The sequence below is a fragment of the Prosopis cineraria genome, unplaced genomic scaffold (assembly GCF_029017545.1).
Source record: "Prosopis cineraria cultivar Desert tree isolate PC_DT_omini unplaced genomic scaffold, ASM2901754v1 PC6, whole genome shotgun sequence".
NCBI classification, from domain to species: domain Eukaryota; kingdom Viridiplantae; phylum Streptophyta; class Magnoliopsida; order Fabales; family Fabaceae; genus Prosopis; species Prosopis cineraria.
Genome location: NW_026555337.1, coordinates 42,987,203 through 43,010,585, shown reverse-complemented (window position 1 = coordinate 43,010,585; position 23,383 = coordinate 42,987,203). Strand labels below are relative to the sequence as shown.

The 23,383-nt window shown below is 31.0% G+C and overlaps 3 protein-coding genes across 7 annotated transcripts; 2 read left to right on the top strand and 1 right to left on the bottom strand.

Annotated features, from left to right (window-relative positions):
* Positions 1-1,547: 1,547 nt before the first annotated feature.
* Positions 1,548-8,316, top strand: LOC129314542 (putative disease resistance RPP13-like protein 1). Of its 5 annotated transcripts, XR_008594156.1 has the most exons (5): positions 1,548-1,941; positions 2,044-5,090; positions 6,434-6,587; positions 7,770-7,831; positions 7,989-8,316. XR_008594156.1 is itself a non-coding variant. In XM_054958019.1 (3 exons), exons 1-3 carry the CDS (start codon positions 1,618-1,620, stop codon positions 3,734-3,736), a joined length of 1,452 nt encoding a protein of 483 aa, XP_054813994.1. In that variant the 5' UTR covers positions 1,548-1,617; the 3' UTR covers positions 3,737-3,883. The 5 variants fall into 5 exon arrangements, 1 of the variants encoding a protein (XP_054813994.1); XR_008594157.1 differs by lacking the exon at positions 6,434-6,587 and having other exon boundaries at positions 2,044-5,032; XR_008594155.1 differs by lacking the exon at positions 6,434-6,587.
* On the top strand, positions 4,301-8,180 carry LOC129314198 (putative disease resistance protein At3g14460). The gene is made up of 5 exons (XM_054957559.1): positions 4,301-5,032; positions 5,444-5,517; positions 7,705-7,769; positions 7,856-7,869; positions 7,989-8,180. The coding sequence occupies exons 1-5, from the start codon at positions 4,301-4,303 to the stop codon at positions 8,178-8,180; spliced, it is 1,077 nt and encodes a 358-aa protein (XP_054813534.1).
* A 9,474-nt stretch (positions 8,317-17,790) lies between the features above and the next one.
* On the bottom strand, positions 17,791-21,907 carry LOC129314197 (DNA-directed RNA polymerase V subunit 5C-like). The gene is made up of 5 exons (XM_054957558.1): positions 21,605-21,907; positions 19,817-19,996; positions 18,614-18,727; positions 17,866-17,974; positions 17,791-17,813 (listed from the first exon to the last, which is right to left on the bottom strand). Exons 1-5 carry the CDS (start codon positions 21,905-21,907, stop codon positions 17,791-17,793), a joined length of 729 nt encoding a protein of 242 aa, XP_054813533.1.
* Between the last annotated feature and the right edge of the window lie 1,476 nt (positions 21,908-23,383).

Here is a 23,383-nt window from a genome sequence, read left to right as displayed (position 1 = left end):
TTTATCTTGCTCTCCAAGATGAACTTTTATTTTTATTATTTATTTATTTTAACCCTAAAATTAGTGATGACTTTAACATCTCATCTGACAAATCATTATTCATTAAGTTATTTAGCTTAAATGGCTCTGTGAACCGTATAGGCTCCATCTTGAATTTCGTATTACTTTTTGATTTTCTTTTTTACCCCATTTTTTAAGTTCCAAAATTTATAATAAAAATATTCTTATTTTCATTTCTATGTCTTTTATTTGTTTTGAATTTCAAATTTTAAAATAGAAAATACATGGTAAAAAGTAGATGACATATCTTTTCTCTATTGCTTTTCACCTTTTCCTCTTTCACCTCTCCAATACATTGTAAGTTTTCTCACATGTAATGCCTACTCCATATTAATTGGTATTGATTCTAGTAGAAGAAGTTATAATTCTTTACATGTGCTTGAGTTTAAGTTTATATGAACAAAGAAAACATGTTTGAGAGAGTTAGCTTGAGCTTTACAATACTTGAATTTGACCTAATTAAATAACATATAAAAAATATGCTTGTTGTATCAAAAGGTTTCTCTCTTTTACCATTATGGTGAGTGTGATTTGTTATGAGATTTTAATTATTGTCAATGCACCATATTTAACTAGTTTTAAGTGTGAATCAATACCAGTTATTGAAATGGGAAGATGGCAAATGTAGGAAGAGGGAAGCAATGGGATGAGAGTCTGGAGGTACTAGGGGCAATTGCCCTCACAAGCTAAGATAAAATTATGCAAATTGACTCTAAAAAGTTTTAGTTGCCCCTTCAAAAAATTTCAATTGCTCCCATCATTTTAAAAAATTCATTTGTCTCCTTAAAAATTTTACTTATTTTATTAAAAATTTGATAACTCTAAATCTTATCTATATGCTGCGCCTTAAGTAGAAATAGTTTTAGAATAGAAGAGTAATAATTTAATAAAATATTTTGTTTACAGAAAATTTTATCACAAATTAATTCTCTTTCATACAAAATAGGTATATAGATTTAATTTAATAAAAATAAAAACATGAAACTAATAGAAATTAAAAAAATTTATATAAAGATAATTTTTATTATAATTTTATGTTTTATGCATTGTTTTTAATATTTAATTTTATTAAATTATGCCTTTAATATACTTTTATAAATAATTAAATTTATATTTTTAATAAAATATTAATATTTATTTTAAGATAAAATATGCCCCATCAACTTATTTTTCCGGGCCCGTCATCACTGATGGGAGTGAAGAGTTACGTAATGAGATATAACATGCCAATATTAAATTCTCTCGATTAAATTAATAAAATAGTCTATGTAAATTTAATTTTGTAATCTTATATTATTTGAATCGGTGAATGACTTTAAATATTTAGGTCAATCTTGTAAATTTGAAATTAATTTATTTAATTGTTTTTTGGAAGATGATAATGGTCATATCAACCTATCAATATCCTATTCTCCCCACGACATCAATTAATTTCTTTTGACTTCACGGGACACTCATTATAATAAACAACACTTTAAAGATAACGAAGCTGTCATCTCAGTTCTCAGTCTCACAGTGTACTTCCCCCTCGTCTCCACTGATTACATACCAGAAGCTATGGCTGCTGAGCTTGTGGGTGGAGCATTTCTCTCTGCCGCTGTTCAAGTTGCTTTTCAAAGGCTGGCGTCTTCTGACATCACAAACTATTTTCAATCAAGAAAGCTCAAGGATAGCTTGTTCAGCAAACTTGAAATCACTCTCATTTCATTGAATCAAGTGCTTGATGATGCAGAAGCAAGGCAATACACAAAGCCCAATATCAAGAAGTGGCTTCATGAGCTCAAACATGTTGTGTATGTGGCCGATGAACTCTTAGATGAGATTGCTACTGAGGCAACCAGGTTGAAGTTCGAAGCTCAGAATGAAACTGCTACCAGTAAGGTACGAGGCTTCTTTACTACTTTTGTTAATCCATTTGACAAACATATTGAGTCTAGGGTTCAACAAGTACTTGACGATTTGGAGTTTCTTGCAAAACAAAAGGATGTTCTGGGATTGAAGGAAGGTTCCTGTGGTGGTAGTGAAGTTCGAATTAGGAAAGTCTCCAACAGATTGCCAACTGCATCTTTGGTGGCTGATGAGTCCGGCATATATGGTAGAGATGGTGATAAAGAAAAAATGATTGAGCTTTTGCTTAATGATGATTTGAGTAGGAACCAAGTTTCTGTGATTTCTATAGTGGGTATGGGTGGTTTAGGTAAGACTACCCTTGCTCAATTAGTGTACAGCAACAATAGGGTGGAGAATCAGTTTCAACTCAAAGCTTGGGTGTGTATTTCAGAAGAATTTGATGTTGTTAGAATTACTCAAACAATTCTTTCTGCACTTGGATGCTTAGTAACTGCATATGAAGACCTTAATCAGCTTCAGTTGAAATTGAAAGAGAAATTGGTGGGGAAGAAATTTTTGCTGGTGCTTGATGATGTTTGGAATGAGCGCCAATCTGATTGGGAAGCCTTTCAAGTTCCTTTTTTCTATGGGACATTAGGAAGTAAGATCATTGTTACAACACGTAGTGAAAAAGTAGCATCAGTTGTGTGCTCTAGTAGAGTGTTCCGCATGACTTTATTAAATGAAGAAGATGGTTGGAAGTTATTTGCAGAATATGCATTCAGAAATAAGGATGATAGCATGTGGACAAATCTTGAGTCAATAGGTAAAAAAATTGTTGAAAAGTGCAAAGGATTGCCTTTAGCTATAAAAACACTGGGTGGCCTCTTGCATACAAAATCATCAGAGAAACAATGGAATGACATTCTTAATAGTGAAATATGGCAATTGCTAGATGATGAGAGTGATGTAATACCAGCTTTGAGATTAAGCTATCATTACCTTCCTTCTAATTTGAAGCAGTGTTTTGCATTTTGTTCTATATTTCCTAAAGACTACAAAATTGAGAAGGATTCTCTAATCCAAATGTGGATGGCAGAAGATTTGTTGCATTGCAATCAAGGAAATAAAAATGTGGAAGAAATGGGAAGTCAAATCCTGGTTGAACTAGAATCGAGGTCGTTTCTCCAAAAGTCAAAAATTCATAATAGGTATGTCATGCATGATCTCATCAATGATCTTGCAAAATCAATATCAGAAGAATTTTGTTTAAGGATTGAGGATGGTAAAGTGCAAAATATTCATAAAAGGATTCGCTACCTTTCATACTCAGCTTTACTTGATAGCAATGAAATGTTGCTGGAGCCTTTTTATGAGTGTAAGCAATTACGATGTTTTGTGTCTTTTAAACGAGCAGCATTCTCCTTTAAAGAGGGAATGGATGAGGGTGAAATATTATCAAAATTTAAGTACTTGAGAATTTTGAGCTTGAAAAGTTTTGAAAATATTACTAAATCAGGTGTTGGTATGAACAATTCAAAGCACCTCCGTTATTTAGACCTTTCTGACACCAGAATTGAAAAATTACCATGTTCAATTTGCAAACTGTATAATTTGCAAACTTTGAAATTGTGTGGCTGCACTCAAGTTGTTGAGTTGCCTCCAGATTTGCACAAATTGGTGGACCTGCATTATTTTGACCTTTCTAAAACTAAGATCAGCAGGTTACCTGATTCGCTTTGTAAACTGCATAATTTACAAACATTGAAACTGCAGGCATGTCAATATTTGGTTGAATTGCCACCTGGTTTACACAATCTCATTAATCTCCATCATCTTGATATAAGTTGGACTAGCATAAGGGAGATGCCAAACAACATGGGAAGGTTAAAACATCTTCAAATATTGACTAGCTTTTATGTGGGAAAGCACAGTGGGTCTAATTTGAAGGAGTTAGGGAAACTCAATTATCTTCAAGGCAGTCTTGAGATCTCTAAATTGAAATATTAATGACATTATAGATGCTAGGGAAGCCCATATCAATGATAAGAAGTACTTATATAAATTGGATCTGCAATGGAGTGGAAACAATGAGGATTCACAGAGAGAAAGGTTCACCTTGGAAGGTCTTCAACCTCATGTCAACTTGAAAGAGCTTGCTATTAGAAACTTTGGTGGTACAAGATTTGCAGACTGGTTTGATGCTCCTTATTTGCCCAATTTAGTATCTCTTGTGTTGCGAGCATGTAAATATTGTTTTTGTTTACCACCACTTGGGCAACTACCTTCTCTCAAGTCAGTTCATATTTCTAAATTAGAGGGATTAAAGAAGATTGGGCGAGAGTTCTATGGGAATAATAATTTGTCATGTGTTCCTTTCCCATCCCTTGAATATTTGTTTATTGCTGGAATGTTAGAATTGAAAGAATGGATTCATTTTGATGGTGCATGTTTCCCCTGCCTCAAAGAGATTGTTATAAGATATTGTCCCAGGTTAAGAAAGTCACTTCCTCCCCACATGCCATGTTTAGAAAAGCTAGAGATTGAACAATGTGGAAATTTGGAACTGGAATCATTCCCTGCCAAGGCATTCTCTGCTCCTAAACTTGAATCTATCCATCTTGCTGGGTTGACCCATTTGAAGTCACTACATGAAGACATGCATACACTCCTTCCCTGTGTTCATTCTCTATCACTATTTCACTGCCCACAGCTGCAGTCAGTTCCTCAGAAAGGGTTGCCTTTGAGCCTTGTCCAAGTTTCAATCCATGATTGTCCTAAACTTTTTGCTTCTCGTATGAGCTGGGGCTTGCATAGACTTCATTCTCTGCATGAGTTCTCTATTGGTGAAAATTTTGAAACTGTGGAGTCTTTCCCAGGAGAGGGCTTGCTGCCATCCAATCTCAAAGTTATTCGATTTGAAGGATTTTCAAATTTGATCAGAATAAATAGCAGTGGCCTTCTTCCCCTCACATCTCTTCAAGGATTAAGAATCTATAACTGCCCAAATCTCCTATGCTTGCCAGAGGAAGGTTTATCAAGGTCCATTTCCTATTTAGTTATTGATGGGAATTGTCCATTTTTGACACAACGGTACCAAAAGAATGGACAAGAGTGGCACAAAATTTCTCACATTCCTTGGGTATGCATTAGCTAATACTCCGTTCCAAGAGTTTTGTTAGCTTCTAAAGCCTATATAGGTACTTCTTTTACCTTATACTAACATGTTTGCTTTATTTATTAAGTTTTCACTTTTTCATGCAAGGGCATCATATTTATTACAACAACATATGCACCTCAATCCTGAGTTTCAATCTATGTTAAGCAAATTAGTGATGATGTTATCCTCTCCTAAAATCTTGTCCACAGAACCACATGCTCGAAGCTTCCACTATCCAACCTGCATCTTCTCTCTAAGCCCTCTGCAATTTCATGTGATGATAATCCTAGTTGTTGTCTTCATTTTCCTTAGCATCTATGGTGCTTCCAAAAGGAAGTTTTCAAAAGTACAAATGAACATTATTGCTTTTAGTTTGATGATTATCTTTGATAGATACTTCAGTTTGGTTCTTCTTCGGCTCTTCAACAAGGGCAAGAAAGGAGGACCCATCATTTTCCATCAAAGGGGTGCAGTTGTTCTTTTGTGCTCTTGCTTATTGTTGTTTTCTAAGGATTCACCATCTAGTCATGGGTTCTCTACGATAGGATCATTGAATCTTGGCACATCTTCAAATAAGAAAACACCAACAAATAGTATTAATGGAATCAAAGAGGTTATAAACTGGAAAGTATAGATAGACATTTGTCAGAATCTCCTTCATGCAAAAATTCAGTATCCACTCTCCCTTCAAGTAAGCCTCCTAATCCAAGTTCAAAAGAAATCACTCTTCAAAGGCCCACTTATATGTTGAGCTTGGTAATCTTGACTCTATGTTAGAATGAATTCAGTAAGCTCGTTGGTGTTATTCCCTTCAAAAAAGATATTTATCCTACTTTATGCTGTTTCTATCATGCTTTTCACTAATGATACTTTTTTTCATTCTTTAAAAAAAGAATAAAATTCTTCTCTGCTTGGCTTCTTTTCTGGAGGTTTGATTTTTAAGATAAAATTATATGTAGTTTGAAGAAATTTATAGTAAATGCTAACAAACATGATTTTTCATTTAATTTCATTTGTCAATGAATGAAGGACTTTAAATCCATGATACTGAGATTATGACTATTATAAATATATGATATGATAGGAGATGGTGCTAAATGGATATGGTTTAATGTATGGAATATTGTTTATATGGAAAGAAGTTTTGTAAATGAGGATAAAAACTTGAATAATGGTTCTCTGATGAGAAGGATTGTGATAAATCATGAAACACAATTGTCTAACATATTGACATTTCACTTTCTGTCATGCTTGAGAACTTAATCACAATTGGCCTGACTGAGGGGTGGGAATTTTTGCTTATTTTACTCAGTGCCTTGTACTGGCTTTTGAAAACTGTTGCAAGTGATGAATTGATTGGCCTTGAAGTTTTTCTGGTTGCAGGAAGTTTATGACCCCATTCTTGTTCATTCATTCTATCTGAGATCAATTTATTTATGTTGGATGGAGTCATTTTCTTCAATGCCTCTTCACTGGCATCTATAAATGTGTAAAGTGATGAATCAATTGACCTTGAAGTGTTCCTGTTCAAAATCTGGTTGGTCGTATTGCACTTTGGCATTCATTCTATTTGAGGTCTGTTTATTTGCCTTGTGAAGGAAGGTGATATTATATGGCACAAACCAAGGATTTTGTGAAATCAATCAAATGATTGATCAATTGTCTTCAAAAGTTTCTCTTCTTTTACCCCAGACTGTCGTTTTAATTCAATATTTATAGTTGACATTAAGCCTCTGAATCTTACTATGTCCTTCATCTGCTTCTTTTATATCATCCGTTACCATTTACTTTTCTGTTTGTTGTTGAATTGGTATCTGAAATAAAACCACAAAGCTTGTCAATTGATGTTGGAATGAGTGAAAAATTGGCTAAAACTGATTGTACTCAAAATAGTGAAATTTGTGAATTAGTTGTTCATGGTCAAAGGTCCGATAGTGCTGTATCTCCTTCTGCAGCTTGGTTTCTTCAACACTTATGAATGTCCTAACCTCAGAACATTATAGAGAGGAACAGATAACCAATATATATGCCTGTGAAGTTGTTCCTAAAAGCATTGTACAAAAGCATGAAACTAAACTGATTACATTGTTCTGTATTGTCAGCAAAAGTCTCAGTTCAATGGTGAAAATCATATCTTTGGTTCCCTACATAGTTTTCAAATCTAATACTCTCCACCACCATCCCTGGCTTGATTCTTGAGCTTGGATGGTTCTTATCTTGACGTCTTCAATTTGGAGCATAGAAGAGCTGGTTGATATGCCAGAATAAGTGAAATAGTACCAATGTTTCAACAACTATTTGATACTTTGTTGAATTTACAGGCAAGCTAGAAATCTTGTTTAAGGTATTACGATTAGGAAATGGTTCTAGTGCATTTCTCTAGAGAAGTGCACCAAATTCAAATCCGTTACAAGTAGACTTTGTAGCAAAAAAAATCCAATATTATATATGCTATGAAGTTATTCCCAGTACCAGTAGTATGATAGTATGAGACTAAGCTAATTACATTTTTCTTTATGAAATTTGACACGTTATTCCCAATACTACAACTAGTCATCCCAAATTTGATTCCTGGGCTTTTGGAATTCATTTTTTTCATAATTCCTCATGAAAGTCAGATATTTTGCTGCATGACTGTGTTTAATAATGTTCAGCACTGTCCATGGCTTGATTCCATGGTTGGATGAGGACGTTGATGACCTTTATCTGTATTATGCAGGCAAGCTAGAGATACTTGTTAAAGCTTGGTAGCAAAAATCCCTACTCATTTTTTCATTCAGGGTGAGTATGTAAACCTTCATGCAGTTACTAGGCACTTTGTATTCATCAAAAAAGAAGCTCAATCATGTAATTTTATTGAACTGAAAATTTTCATTCCTGTCTTCTGAGTTCTATGGTGTTGTATTAAATCCATCTCTTAAATCTGCTAATTTTCCAGCTGCTTGGAAATGTTGAAGAGCAATGCTACTATATAGGAGACCATATTCATAGCCAAAGCAGAATTTTGTTCCATCTGCAATGGCCAGCAAATTGTGTTTCTGGCTTTCCTGTCCGTGCTACTTGTACTGATGCTGAGAAATTGGACATTATGATGTTAGAGAACAAGCCTTGGATTAAGAGGCGCACATGAAAAACTCTTGTAATGAGAACTTAATAAATTATTAGTTGTTGTAAGAACACTGACTTCTATAAAATTATTGAAATTGATTCTGCTGCTTTAATACCAGCTGGAATATATGAATGTTGGTCATTTTGAAATTATAACTGAACACTGGAATTGATTCTCCTATGTGAGGTTAGCTTTATTTTTATTTATTACTTTGTATGCTTCTTTAAATTTTTTATTTAAAATATTATGTTTTTAGGTGTTTGCCTCTCATTGATAATTAATTAGAAAACTATTATTATTATTATTATTATTATTATTATTATTATTATTATTAAAAATATATTTTTTACTAAAAATTATTACTTTATCAAATATTTTTTCTTAATACATTTTTATGTGCTGCCCTTGCATCTTTTTTTTTTTACTTATAAACAAACATAACTGTTTTTTTTTTCATTATTTGGCATTCAAAATGGATTATTTTATTTTTTGTATTCCGATCAGATAATTCAAAATGATTTGTTCATTTTCCTTGAGTTAGCATTTGGATTTAAGACCTCCAAATTAAATTTGAGATTATTTGTTATTAATTAAACTAATTGTTTTTGAGTTCTGTAATCATTTAAATGATTTTTTTTCCTTATTCTTTCTTGCACCTCAGAAAAGATTTTTCTTGTCACATCAAATATAATTGTAAATTCAAAAATTTCAGCCGCTCTCTTTATTTTTATCAATTTTTTTATTTTATGGATCCAACGCCGAGTGATCAACTTAAACATAAACTATTGCGTCAGAAAACAACTGAATCTATATCACTGTAAAACATATAATTGTTATGGTCCATCTACTGTTATATGAACAGTAGTAATTATTTTTAAAAAATATTCTGTGTACTGAAAAATTATGTGAGACCCACAATAAAAAAAAAAATGAGTGTTGATTGAATTTTATATATGTATGTATAAGATAATAAATTAGAGAACAAAATTCGAAGTTAAACAACTTTTTATTATATTGGTTGAATTTTAATTAATGTAGTATGTAGCAACTTAGTTAAAAGAAATCTATCTTTTGCCTTCAATACCTTGACAAAGAAATTTTTGTTGTCTGACAAAATTTGCTCCTTACACTTACGCTATAGAATACATAAAGTAACAAATTTGTTAGTAATATATAAAGGTAACTACGGCTTTATAATAAAAAATATTATTGCAATTATATGCTTCAAAATTAATCATATGCATGAATTCTTTTTTTATTGCACGCATTCTAGATATCTATTAATTAGTCATTGTTTTTTCTTTTCATAGGCATATATATAATTAATAAATAGTACCATAACATCGATTTTTCTATGTGCTTAATTTAAAATTATTATCTCATGATTAGTTTTAATTTTGCCTATAATTATAATCTATAAATATTATCATAACATAAATTATAGTGCATGATTCATTATATTACATGTTTCATTTTTCTATGCCTTGGCCAACAAATTCTGAAAGAGAATAAAACAAGCTAATTTTATTTTGCAGGATGTGAGAATAAGTTCATTGTTTATAATTTTTAATTATTTATATGAAGCAAATAGTGAAATATCTAAAATATTTGTTGTGGAGTAAATTTTCTTTTTCAATTAATTATAAAGAGTATAACTTAATAAAAAATTAATTTTTCAACCTAATCTCAAAGTTTTCCCTCACATTAATTAAGGAAGATCACAAGTAGTGTTGCCTCTTTGAATCCATATGAGAGCCACATGTTTTAAAATGTTAAAAAATCATACATGTAGTACATAACAATGACATCTTGAGAACGATTTTCTAATACCTATATACCAAAAAATTTAAAAAAAAATCTAGTTTTATGCATAAAATTTAAAAGGAACAAATGTCCATATCTGATTTGGCAATCAATAAACGAGCAAATTATACAATTCTTAGTTGACTGAAGTTACCAAAATATTCGCACGCCTTCATACATATCAACATCAAACACTGTAAGTTTTGTTATATTCTCAATGTTCCTTTTCTTGTTAGTTATAAATTATAAGACTCTACCACTTGGAGCCATTAATTCGAGCTAATTTAAATAAGTTCTAAAAAAAATTAGGACTGCACTTGAGTTGAGTTCCCGAATAGATTTTTTAAAAAAATATATTAAATATTAATTAAAAATTAAAATTATTTTATATTAACAGAGATTTATATTAATTCTTTGAATTACATTATTGCAGACACGTTCTTAAAATATAAAATATCTTAAAATCTTAATATTGTTATATGTTTACTATTTTTAATTTATAAAATATTTTAAAATAATCTTTAAAAATTGTAATCTTGATATTTAAATTCTAAGGCCCACAATTTTTTTTTTAAAAATCAGTCTTCTACATTTTTTAAGTATTCTAAAAATTATATTTATATTTTATAATAACACAAAAAATAAATATTTTTAAAATAAAATTTGAAATTTGATTTATAACATGAAAAAAAAATTGCTATTCAAATATTCAGGTTGATCGAAATAAGTTTGAAGCTTGAGAGTGTTATGGTTAGGCTTAATTATATGAAATTTTTGCCAGGCCTGAATTGAATCAATAAATTTTTTTTATAATCTTTTACTTTAAAAATTAAATCAATATAATTTTAAAGAATTATTTAATTTGATCAAGAATGCCCTATCTCAATCTTTCGACTCATGAATTTTTAAGAGAGATTATATTTTAACATAATACGGTTCCTAGGTATTAATTTAGCTTTGTTTTCGTTTTCTATTATATAAAAAAATAGCTTTCTCTCAAATAATCTGTCTTGTTAGTAATTATAAAAAACAACACGTAAGATGTTGTGGGGAAGATATGATTAGAAGCAATCTATTACTTTTAAAATTATATTTTGATATTTGGTCCTTCTAAATAATAAATAAGGAGAATCATATTAAGAATCACTCAAACAAATTATTCACAGATAAAGATCAACAACAATCCTCATTTGATAAAAAGTAAGTCATATTTTCATTTTAATAACAATTTATTCTGTATTAGTCTTTATTTATGAATAATTTTTTTTAAGTGATCCTTGGATGTGATTCTCACTAATAACTATATTTAAGATACTCTCCAATAAATATTAATTTTCAGGTCCTTTGTTATAATTTCCCTTTTAAATGTAATATACTATTTAATAAGGACAAATGTAAAAAAAAAAATATTTTCCTTCAAACAACATCAATTATTCAATTATCTTTTCTTAATTCCAATAAAGTAATTAAAAATAACTTATAGGATAACATTTAGTATTATTGGAAGACAATTTTTAACATCTTACTTTAAAAACAATATTTATTAAACATATCATGGTAATCAAATATCTATTATGATAATTAAGAATACAACTTATTTTTTAGAAATGTTACCATGGTAGGAAAGAGTTTACATTAATATAAAAGAATCAAACCTACTTAAAGCATACTATACAATGTAGAGAAAGATTTACCTTTATTAAATAAAACCATTTTGAAGCTAACTATCATGGTAAAGAGGATTCTATCATATTAGAGAGAATTAAACTTTAATAAACAGAACTACCATGACAAATAGCAGTTGACTAAAATAAAAAGGTCTACCCAATGAGATTTCATTTTCAAAACAAGTTTGAAATCTAAATATCATAATAAAATATAAACAACAATAAAAAAAATCAGAGTTTATAAGTGTAAGTTAATCAAAAACATAACATGATTATTTTCAAAATACCTAAATGAGTGATTCAAGTGTTCACTCTAAAATATAGAACAAAATCCATTTGCTAGCTTTAGCTTGATTCCCAAACATTTTCATATGGGGAAAAAAAAACTGCATCTACAAACCCATTTAGGGCCTCAAAAATGGTTCCTAAATAATAAACTTCATAAAACAAACCAATGCAAGCATTTAGTATGAACAAATTGCCATAACCTAATTATCCACTTCATCATATACAATTCATATCATCAACTAAACACAAATACAATTCACAATTAAGTTACAACTACCCAACATACTTTATATACTACCCAACATAATTTATATAAAGCTAAACACAGTTAAACTCATGCTCAAAACACACATAAATTCTTAAATATAACAAATTAAGACTATGAGTGTTTAGACATAATTCTCATTATTAATACATGCAAAATCTATCAAAAACTAAAGTCTACATGCTCAATTACATTTAAAGTTCTCTTAAGTTGGCAAATATATATTCAATCTTAAAATGAGTCATAACAACACAAACTGGTGTTTCATACACCAAGTTTAAGCCTATAGTGTTTCCCCAGTTGGACTGACTGCTATAAAAATATTAACTACGAAAAATGAGACAAAAAGCTTGCAATAACCAAAGCTACTATGCAATAATGCATGCCATGCAACTAATTATGTGACCATTAAGTAGGGTATGCAAAACAATTTTCAAAACAATTTAATTCAAAAAAATTCCAAACAATTCTAAACATATTTAAACAAAAGATGTAAGACTACCACCTTATATCCTCCTTTATCTTGGACTGAAGTTCACACCTGACACCTAACTCATTCAACTAAAGGTAAGCTAGTTCAAGTGATAAAGTGTTAGTCGTGGATTAGAGGAGAGCATACCACAAGGTATATTTATTTCTAAACAACAAATCTCAAAAATAACCTCCCACAATACAACAATTCATGCGTATATGATTTTTGAACAAATATGAATTCCAAATAATGATATATTCTTCCAAACATGAAAATTCCATACCAAACATAATTATATATATCAATATTTTTAATCCCACAAGCAATTTATTTTCAAACAATAATTATACATTTCTAAAGTATATAGTTCCTAAACAACACTTAATTTAAATAAAATATACGAATTTAAATAAAATATACTCAACTAATTACACAACACACACTACAATATAATAGTAAAGGTTACTTTTGCTTCTAACAAGCAAGTTTTCCCAAATAAGCAAATTACTGCCACAACGATGAGAACACCGTACTCTACATAATATTTATGCCAAGCATATTTAGTATTAGTGATTAAACACTAATTATAACATAATTCTAAGCTTAGATTAATTAATCTAATTAACTCAACACCCTTCCATACATTTTAAATCTTTAACCTTAATCATCTCTATTGTTAACTCACTTCTAATGCACTCATTTAATCTCTCATTAACATAATTAACTTCTTGAAAGCCTTAATTTTGCATTTATAAACTTCAAAAATCTAGGGCTTGCCTTAAGCCACAAATCATCATCTCAATACCTTACAAACATGTTTTCCTAAAACATTGTTTTCCTAAACCCAAATAAACCCTAATCATCCCCACGATCCTCAAATTTTCTCTAAACTTTGCTTAAAAAAAAAACTCCAATTCACTACCACAAATATATTTCTTCATTCCAATCATATTTCTATAATTCAATAACCTCATTATACTCATTAGAGCTATTAAAAAACAATAATTTCCTTCTGTCCAAAATATTAAACAACAATAATCTCAAAATTCAAACATTTATCATATCTATACAAATCACAAATATTCACATCTAATAATAAACCTCAAATCCAAACTTCCTAAACTTAGTACTCTATCCAAATTATTCATTTTGTGAATTCAAACCTTAACCAAAAAATTAAATTGATTAATCCTCAATATAACCTCCAATATACATAATCAATTTATTAAATTCAAAATAAACCTTACAAATCATCATCTCAATACCTTACAAACATTTTTTATCTAAAGCCAAATAAACCCTAATCACCCTTAATCAATTTATTAAATTCGAAATAAATCACTAATATATTCATAAATCACAATTTTTTCAACTAAAACCTAACTTTTAATTCCTCAAATCAACTATTTGAGCAAAACTAAACTATACAAACTCTTATTCTCATATTATTAGTTCTATAAAACTAAATAGTCAATAAAAGTATCCAAAGATTCGAAATTTAACAAACCTTAAATTCTTTTCATCAACAAATCAAAAACTGACAGAAAAAAGATAAATAAAAAAAATTATCTAAAACACTTACCTAATCTTAAAAATTTTCAAATCATTCTTAAAATATCCGATCACATAAAGCCTCACTACTAAAATCTGAGCGTCGCAGTCGCTGGTCTCCTCACTCGTGCGCTCTTCGCGGCACGAGAAAGGAGATGAGGGAGCTCATTGCTATTCACGCGCTTGTGTTGTGTTAAAAAAATTTGGGCCGCATGTGATATGTTGGCAGGGAACAAATTGCCTTTTTGAAGTGCTAATAAGTGGGCCGTGGCCGCCACAATTCCCTTCCTATTTGTTTGTTTGTTTTGTTTTTTTAATTTAGAGATAATTTACATATTTTTATTTAATTCCAACTTAAAATATATAACACCCCTCGAGTAATTCTTTTCCCCAGATAATTATATGATAAAATTCAATTACCATGAAATAATTTGTTAAATTTAAATCAATATTGACAAATATTTATTACCTTCAATTGTGTAGTTTTTTCATAAAATAATAATTTAATGCTTTAAGAATATAGTTAGAATAAATTCATCTCAATGAGAATTTTTCCCTAATTTCAATTCTATTCATTGAATCAAAAACATATGAGCCTTTATATCTCAAATAACATAAATTTAGTTATCTTAAACCTTAATTTATGCAATAAATTATATCCTAGTATTACTTAAATTATAGCAATAAAAATTGGGATGTTACACAATTTACAACATGAAAGGCCATTCTAAAATTATATGAATAGTCCAATAGTTCTTAAATATAATTAAAATCTAGGAGTTAATTACTTAAATACCCTTGCTTTATTTATTTTTTTAAAATATCACTGGCCCTCGACATCATTAGAGCCATCATCAACGGCCTAGCCACCATCCCCAACCACCAAAGTTATGGTGATGTGGTCAACTCCAGGGACGGGTCAAGGCGATTCTGAACTCAAGATCCCTTGATTCCCCAAAATATTAAAGATCATTGAGCCAACTAATTGTTTGATAGCATTTTCCATATTCTTTGATAGCGGAGCCAAGTAAGTCTTATATATATATATATATATATATATTACAAGTTTTGGTTTCAAGCATTTACATATGAATTAGAGGGGTAGGTACCAACAACATGAGGTTACAAGGAGTCAAACTTGTGACCTCCTACTTACAAAAGAGTTTACATACTATTAAGCTGTAAGACCATTGATAGTTATTGTTAATATTTGGATTTGATTTTTCCATATTCCAAAAATAGGTTGTCAATTTCTGAAAACTAACTAGTTTCTTAATTATTGATAAAGTATTAATATTATGCTAAATAAAATAAGGAATAACCTTATATACTTAACCTAATATATTTAAGATATTTGTTTTCAATTAAATTTAGACACATGTATTATTTATATTTATATATTATTTATTTTGTAATAATTTCTTGCAATAAATATTTTAAAACATTAAAATCCACTTGTTTTGATTTAATTGGATAAAAAATACATTAAATATATAAATTTAAATACATAAGTCTTGCCCATAAAATAACATACATGTTATAAATTTAGTTTGAGCAATTCCATGACCTTTTTCTGCAATATAACACAATTCCAATTCCATGACTTGTTAATTAAAAACTAAATTTATAACATATATATTGTTGTATTTAGTATAATATTAGTAACTAGTCAATAATCAAGTAATTAGTCTTTGGAAATTGACAATTTATTTTTTTCTTCTTTCAATACTGACAAGTCAAGTTTGAATATTAACAATAACTCATCCAAACTTAATAAGAGCCTATGCAAATGGTTGAAAATGAAACTTATAACTAACTAACATACATACATACATATATTGCTTTGCAATTTGCATTAATGCTAAGTTTAGATACATATGAATTTGGATTTGGACATATGAATTTGGATTTGGGCCCCAATCTCTTTGTAATTTAAAATTCTTTTTAAACCCCTATTATTTTAAATTCTAATTCAATCTCTTTGATAATTTCACCCAAATCTACAAAGACTTGATCGGCCTACCAATGGTAATTAGTTCGGACCGCTGAAACTGACGGAACCAAGCTGCCACCATTGACTAGGATCGGACCATCACTGCCAACTAGGATTGCACTACCAATGATAATCAAGACCAGATGGTTGACTTTTATTGGGACTGAATTGCCCACGCCGGTAGGGACCTGAGTGCAGTTGACAATTTGGATCAAATGGCCAACTTTCATTAGGATTAGATAATCGACGATGACCCAATCAGGCCCCCAACTTCCCCTAGGCTAACTTCCATTAGGATTAAACCGACTAGGACAATTGAGACTGGGTGGCTAACTTCCACCGAGATTAGACTGACAATGACAATTGAGACTGGACGGCTAACTTTCATTAGGATCGAAACTATGGCGATGATTAGGATCAGATGGCCAACTTCTATCAAGATCGAGCGGCCTGTGCTGACTAGGATCAAACAACCTCTTGTGACTAGGATTTAACCATCAGCACTAATCGTGATCAAATCGTCAATGGTCTCAGTCAAAGTTGTCGACCTAGTCATAGTGGGAGTAGGTTACTCAATCTTGGTTGTAGGCACAATCACGGTTGACGATGGCCATCCAGTCTTGGTCGCTTCCCAATTGAAGTCAATGGTTCAGTCCTGTGAAACTCAACCATCTGATCCCATAGAAGTCGACTGTCTAGTCCCAGTCATCATCATAGGTCCAGTCTCAATGGAAGTCGACTATCCAATCTCGGTCATCGTTGTCAATCTACTCCTGGTGAAAGTTAGCCATTCAATCCCAGTTGTTGCTGGTGCTATAGTCCTAGTTAGTGTTCACAGTTTGGTTTTGGTAGAAGTTGGCCATACGGACCATCAATTTTGACCAGGAACGGACTACCGACATTGTCTAAGTTTCTTTTAAATTCAAATATATAATTTAAAATTTGAAATTTTACTTTAAATCCAAAGAAAGGATTTTAATATTATAATTTAAAATTTTTTATGTCATCTAAACAAAGAATTTGAAATCTTTGAATTTTAAACTTGAAATTTCAAATATAAGATTTTAAATTTAAATTCCTAACTTAAGTACAACATCCAAACACAGCCTAATATTGTATAACTAAATGAATTAGTTGGCTCAATGGTCCTCAATGTTTTGGGGAATGTTCTTGGGTTTGGGTTCAAATCCCTCGAGTCCTTTTAGGGTTGACCACGCTCAATCACGTTGCCAATATCAGAGCTTCGGCACTACTAGTTGTAATTTAAAAAAGAAAAAAAAACAACAGCATTATTTAGATAATTGATTGACTCCTATAATTTAATTACATTTAAAGTCGGGTCCTTCATGTAATTTCACAATGCATTGAGCTCTTCATATTATAAATTTTCTTCCAAGGCCCTGAATGCTATTCTCCCTCACTTACAAATAGAATTGATTGGAACATGCTTCTAGGATGCATTGACATTGTTAAAATTATGGATAACTAGATAAATTGCTAGGCGATGAGAAGCATCATTCCTCATGATGATTATAAGCATTTAGAAACCTCGAACTTACCAAATAGAGATACCTATTTTGTTCAGATTTCTCCTAAATCTTGTTCTCATTGTTGCCTGAGACAGCATAATACAAATACAAATATTAAACTACACAACGATAAGTTACAAAGTACAAACGAATCAACGCGCCCAACAGTGTGAATGATCTTCACCACTTGTCCTTTTTCTAGCCCATAATAGCGTGCCGTCGCATCAGTTTCTCGCAAGCTTGGCAGCTGATATATACATCAATCACAATTGAAGTTAAATGAGTTCATAAAATTACTCCACATGTATAGGGATCGCAACGACCAAAAAAAGAAAATGTAATCAGTGCATAGTAATATACAAAATCTTAAGAGTCACTTTGTTCACAAGTTATGGGCAAAGTCTCATTCTTCAGCTTCCACAGTCTCTCTTCGTGTGGGGGAAGGGGAAAAAAAAACAGATAATTACAATCAAGTTTCTCACAACACAATTAAATATCATATGGTCTACTAATAATTCTGAGTATTACAAAATGACAACTCAATTGTCAATTGATCTTATGACATTTAACTGATGTTATATGAAGGACCTAAACATAATTCTCCTAAAAAACTGCAGAATTACATTGCCTTTATTCATCAGCCAAGCAATTGTTTTTGTTTTTATCAGACTAGCCGCTGGTTTTTTTTATCCTTGTATTTATCATTGAATCATCTGACAAAGGACTCCTCCTTCAATAAATGAATGAATGACACTAAAGTGTATGCGAGTTAAATGTTTTTAAATCTTTTTATACTCATTCTTGCTGCCACCTCATATGTGTATCTACATTTTGCAGATTAATACAGTAATCGACTTATAATATAGCAAGCAAACACAAATAATACCTGCTTCGCTTCCATTTTGTACTTCTCAAGCAATTTTTTCTTCCCATCTGTGGTCAATACCTCATACTTAGGTTGTAATAAATGCTTTGAGATATTCACCAGCAAGTCATTTATCTATTTAAAAGAATATTATATTAGGAGCAGAAGATGGAATAAAATATCAAGGATAAGAAATATTTGAGACCAAAAAAGAACTTTATAACTAAATAAACACAAGGCCTGGAATGTTAATTTGTGGATGAATTCTGTTCAAACCATGTATATCAGAAGTAGAAATTCCCTTGAAAAAACCAGATCCTTTGAAATGAATTTGGAGAAATTGATCCCAAGTACTGAGACATAATGTAACAAAGACTTGCCATCCTTCTTATTACCAAATCCTTTGAAGTGAATTTGGAGAAATTGATCCCAAGTGGTAACTCACTTTCTCTACTGAGACACCCAATTTCTCTAAAGACACCAAAAGGCCTATTCCAATGGTAACTCACTGCTGGAAGGGAAAGAAATAAACGAGGCAAATTAAGTTTCTGATCGGATCGGCACACTAGGTCTCAGAATAGTGTGTTAATTGCCCTCAAAAGGGACATCTGAGTAAATGAAAGCCATGGTTATCACCCGGTGTTCAAAATCTCACTAATGAGATAAGAGGATTAATCATGCAGGACTTGATGACATCCTATGAGTACATCATCAGTAGATTAGTAAATAGGTATGCTGATTGGTTGGGGAAAATGTTCATGACATATGAACGACGAAGTGATGATCATTATAGAACCACTGCCACAACGCACGGACATTACGTGGATCGAAATGATCCGGAATGTGTTAGCCCTTACAGGTTAATCTTTTTCCTCTTCTTCTTAAGGCTCTGCCTTCCTTTGCATTAAAAAAAAAAAAAAGCCATGATTAAACCTAACACCTTGCCAAAATAGCATAGCACAAAAAACTTTGGCCTCCTTCGAACCGATAGTAAGACCTTTTATCTCACCCATATTTGCAGCCCCAGAAAGCATCCGAATCAAAACGTTCATCACTGAAATGCACAAAAGAGGACAAAGAATATCTAATCTCCTTGCCTCTCTGACCACGAAACCCACATTGAGAATATTCACTATTAAATTAAAATTCACAGAAATCTTGACAACTTGTAAACTATTCACCCTTCAAAGAATTGATTAATATCATTTGGAATTTGTAACTTACTTTAAAAGTCTCAACCTTGCTAAATGGCCAATTTTGCAGTTCTTTTCCTGCATATGGGGTCATTTTGCTTTGCAGAATAAGTATGACCCCACTCAATCTTTCTTCATTCATAATCTTCCCATACAAAAGGCGAATGGTTTCAACTTTGACATCAGCAATTCCAAGAAAGATAACCAATACCTGCAAAGAAGGTATTAAGCCACTGTAAATCGATAATATATAAAGAGAACATTACTCAATTGCATATGCAATTAGAATTATTAAAATAAATTTTTCACCCAATTATTAAAGAAGTACTCCAATAAAACAGCTAAAATGCATATAGTTTAATGTTTGATAACAGCATAATCTGCAAGTGGCATTTATCTTTTTCTATATGTTAAGTGACCAAATTCTAGTTCATGCTTTGCCTGCATTCTCAGTCATCGTCTCTGCATTTCTTATTTTGTTTAGCTGGCAACATATATGCCTTTCAATTGATTACACAAAGTCCAACAGGAGTGAACAACAAAATCAATTTGAATTGTGTCATGAGCACAAATTCAAAGAGAAAATTCATCTTAAAAAATTAGTTCTTAGGTGAGAGTCTTTCAAACTTTAAAGAGAAAATCAAATTTAAAAAAAGAGCTCATCCCAAAAAACTAATATATTAGATGAGAGAATTTTTTAAATTTATAAACTCCACTTCACTTGTGAAGTTTTCTCATATGAAACTTATGACAAATTGCTTTATATGTATGTATTATATACTCTTACTTTACCAAACATGCACGAATTTACTTAAATCCTAAGTATGCCAACAAGGTCAAAGCTGAGTCTATCTCCCATTATAAATATTATTTTGCATCCCCCAAAATGCAAAACCGATTAAGATATTTAAGCCTCAAAGGATATGAATCACACAAAATACTACAAATTAGTGTGAAACTCATTTAAATATGGCAAAGTGTCAGTTTTCTTTGAAGAGGGGAAAGGTTTTCCTAGATTCATTATATTAAATTCAGGACAACGAAAGAAGCAACTTTATGATTGTGAACTTCCAGCAAGACAAAGACCAAAAAGGTGAACAGCTTTACCAAAGCCATCCTGTTCATTGATGATTTGAAAGGAATGACACAGTAATTGGCAGCATTATCGTAGACACAAGAAGACACTGAGGTCTTCTTCTTCTTCTTCTTCTTCTTCAATTCTTTACCATTTAGTAACACGACTCAAATTCCAAAACAAATAATCAAAGTTTTATTAATATCTGAATAACTCCAAGTTATTCATTTATACCTTCCACCTCTTCTGTGAACACGAAATTATGCGTTCCCCTGCTTCAGAAAAAAATGATTACAGAGCAAAAGAAGACAAGCGACTGAAAAGACATTGTTCAGTAATTAAATTTAAAAAAAATGCAATTACTTTGATTCATTTGCAAATTGCTTTCATTCAACATACGAAAACAAAAATGTCTCTGGTCCTCAAGTCTTCAGCTATCACTTCTAACAATTTAAACTTCATATTCATTTCTCATTAACTTCTTCAAGGAAGATTTCATTTCAGACTCCTCAATGTGTAACTGGCATAGTCGTACCAAAAAAAAAAAAGACGATGGAGTATGTTTTGAAGTTGAGAAAACAATGACAAAATGTCATTACCAAAACGGCACTTTTGCGTTTTGAAGTTGAGAAAAAGATATATGTGTGCATTTCTTTGTATTAAAAAACAAAATGTAAAGCCACATAGCTTTCTTCAGTAACCGAAACAGAGCAATACTAATGTGTTATTGATTTGAGTATAGACCTTGCTCGATGGATCAGAACGAAGAGGGACGCAGATACGGAGGCTTTCGACGTTCGGTTGTTGGCCGAAAACACGATGGAAATCAACGAGAGAACGGGTGAGTTCGGAGTCAGGCACATCATAACCACGATCTCGAAGCATTTCACACACCGTCCGACGAGCGTAGTAGTACCTAGAGCTCTCCACGCTCCCTTGGTCGACGCAATCAGTAATGCAGTAGTTTTTGTTTCTACTGCCGCCTTCTGCTGAGGCGGCGGAGGCGCCATTTCCATTGCCAATGCTTTCACAGGCGAAGGTTGCCATTGTCGCTCGCAGTGGTAACGTTTGCGAGTGCTCAGTGAGTGTGTGAGAGAGAACTTTCAGGTTCGTACATGCAGTGCAAGGTGGGAATATGAAAAGGTACAGTAAGCGACGAGTCCGATAGTGCGGTGCGGTTCCTTTCGTGTGAGCTTCTCTACTCCACGACACGTGTCTCAGAGTTTATTTTGTTTTTTAATAAAAATATAATGGGATTTGTAAAAAATTTTACCTGTCATTGTCTTTTTTTTTTGGACAAAACCTGTCATTGTCAAGGAGATATAGCGCTTCCGATTGGGAAAATTATTGCTAAGTGCATGGAAAAAAATATTTATTAAAAATAATCTTAAAAACACTAAAATATAAGTTTTCAAAAAAAAGTCCCCTAATCAAATCTGTAAAATATATTGATTTAATTAAATTTAATACTGTATTTTTGTTTTTATTTGTGTGGAATTGAAATATACACAATTTTATTTTAAAAATAATTTTTTTGTAACTTATACAGTACTCCACATTAATTTTAAGGTATTACTAATAGGTTTGACATTAAAGTTATAATAGTCAATTACATTTATCTTGGTCCTTTAACCTAATTTTAATTTTCATAGTCTTTTATAATAAATTTTAGCAATATTAGATCCGTCTCTATAATTTTTTCTTTTTGACTCCATTTTTTCGTCAGAAAAATATTTTAGGAAAAATTAATCTTTTAGTCCTTCAATTTTTAACTCACTTGTAACTCAGTCCCTCAACTATGACTCACTGTGACTCAGTCCCTCAATTATAACTCGCTGCAATTCAGTCTCTCAACTTTTGATTTACCTATAACTCGGTCCTTATTTTTTTAAAAAAAAATTTTATCAAATAAGAGGGATAAAAAAATGCTCATATATTATTTTAAAATACCCTCTTCTTATCCATTAATGTGAGATATAAGCTAACATAAAAAAAAATTAACAAATGTTAAGGGATTAATTTGTAAGTGATTCAAAGGTTGAAGGATTAAGTCATATGCGAGTTATAGTTGAGGAACTGAGTCACAGCGAATCATAGTTGAAGGATTGAGTTACAAGTGACTTAAAAGTTAAAGGATTAAAAGATTAATTTTTTTAATATTTTAATTAAAATATAAATTCAAAATTTTGGATAATTGTACTGTTGTTAATCTTTGATGAAAGAGATCCTTAGCTCGCTGTTTTTCATTAGGAAAATGATAATTAGGGATCTCATAAAAACATTAATGATATTTATAAATTTTGAATTATTGAAATCTCAATAGCTTATCATAGTCTTTACTTGTAATAAATTATCTTTTATTGATTAACTTGATATTCATAACTTGTAAATTCACAACTAATGCCCCAAATATTCTCAAGTATCTTTTATTAATTTCCTAAGTAATAGAAAAAAATTATAAGTGATTAGCTTACGATTCACAACTAATTCTTATAAATTTCTAATTAATGTTACAAATAATTC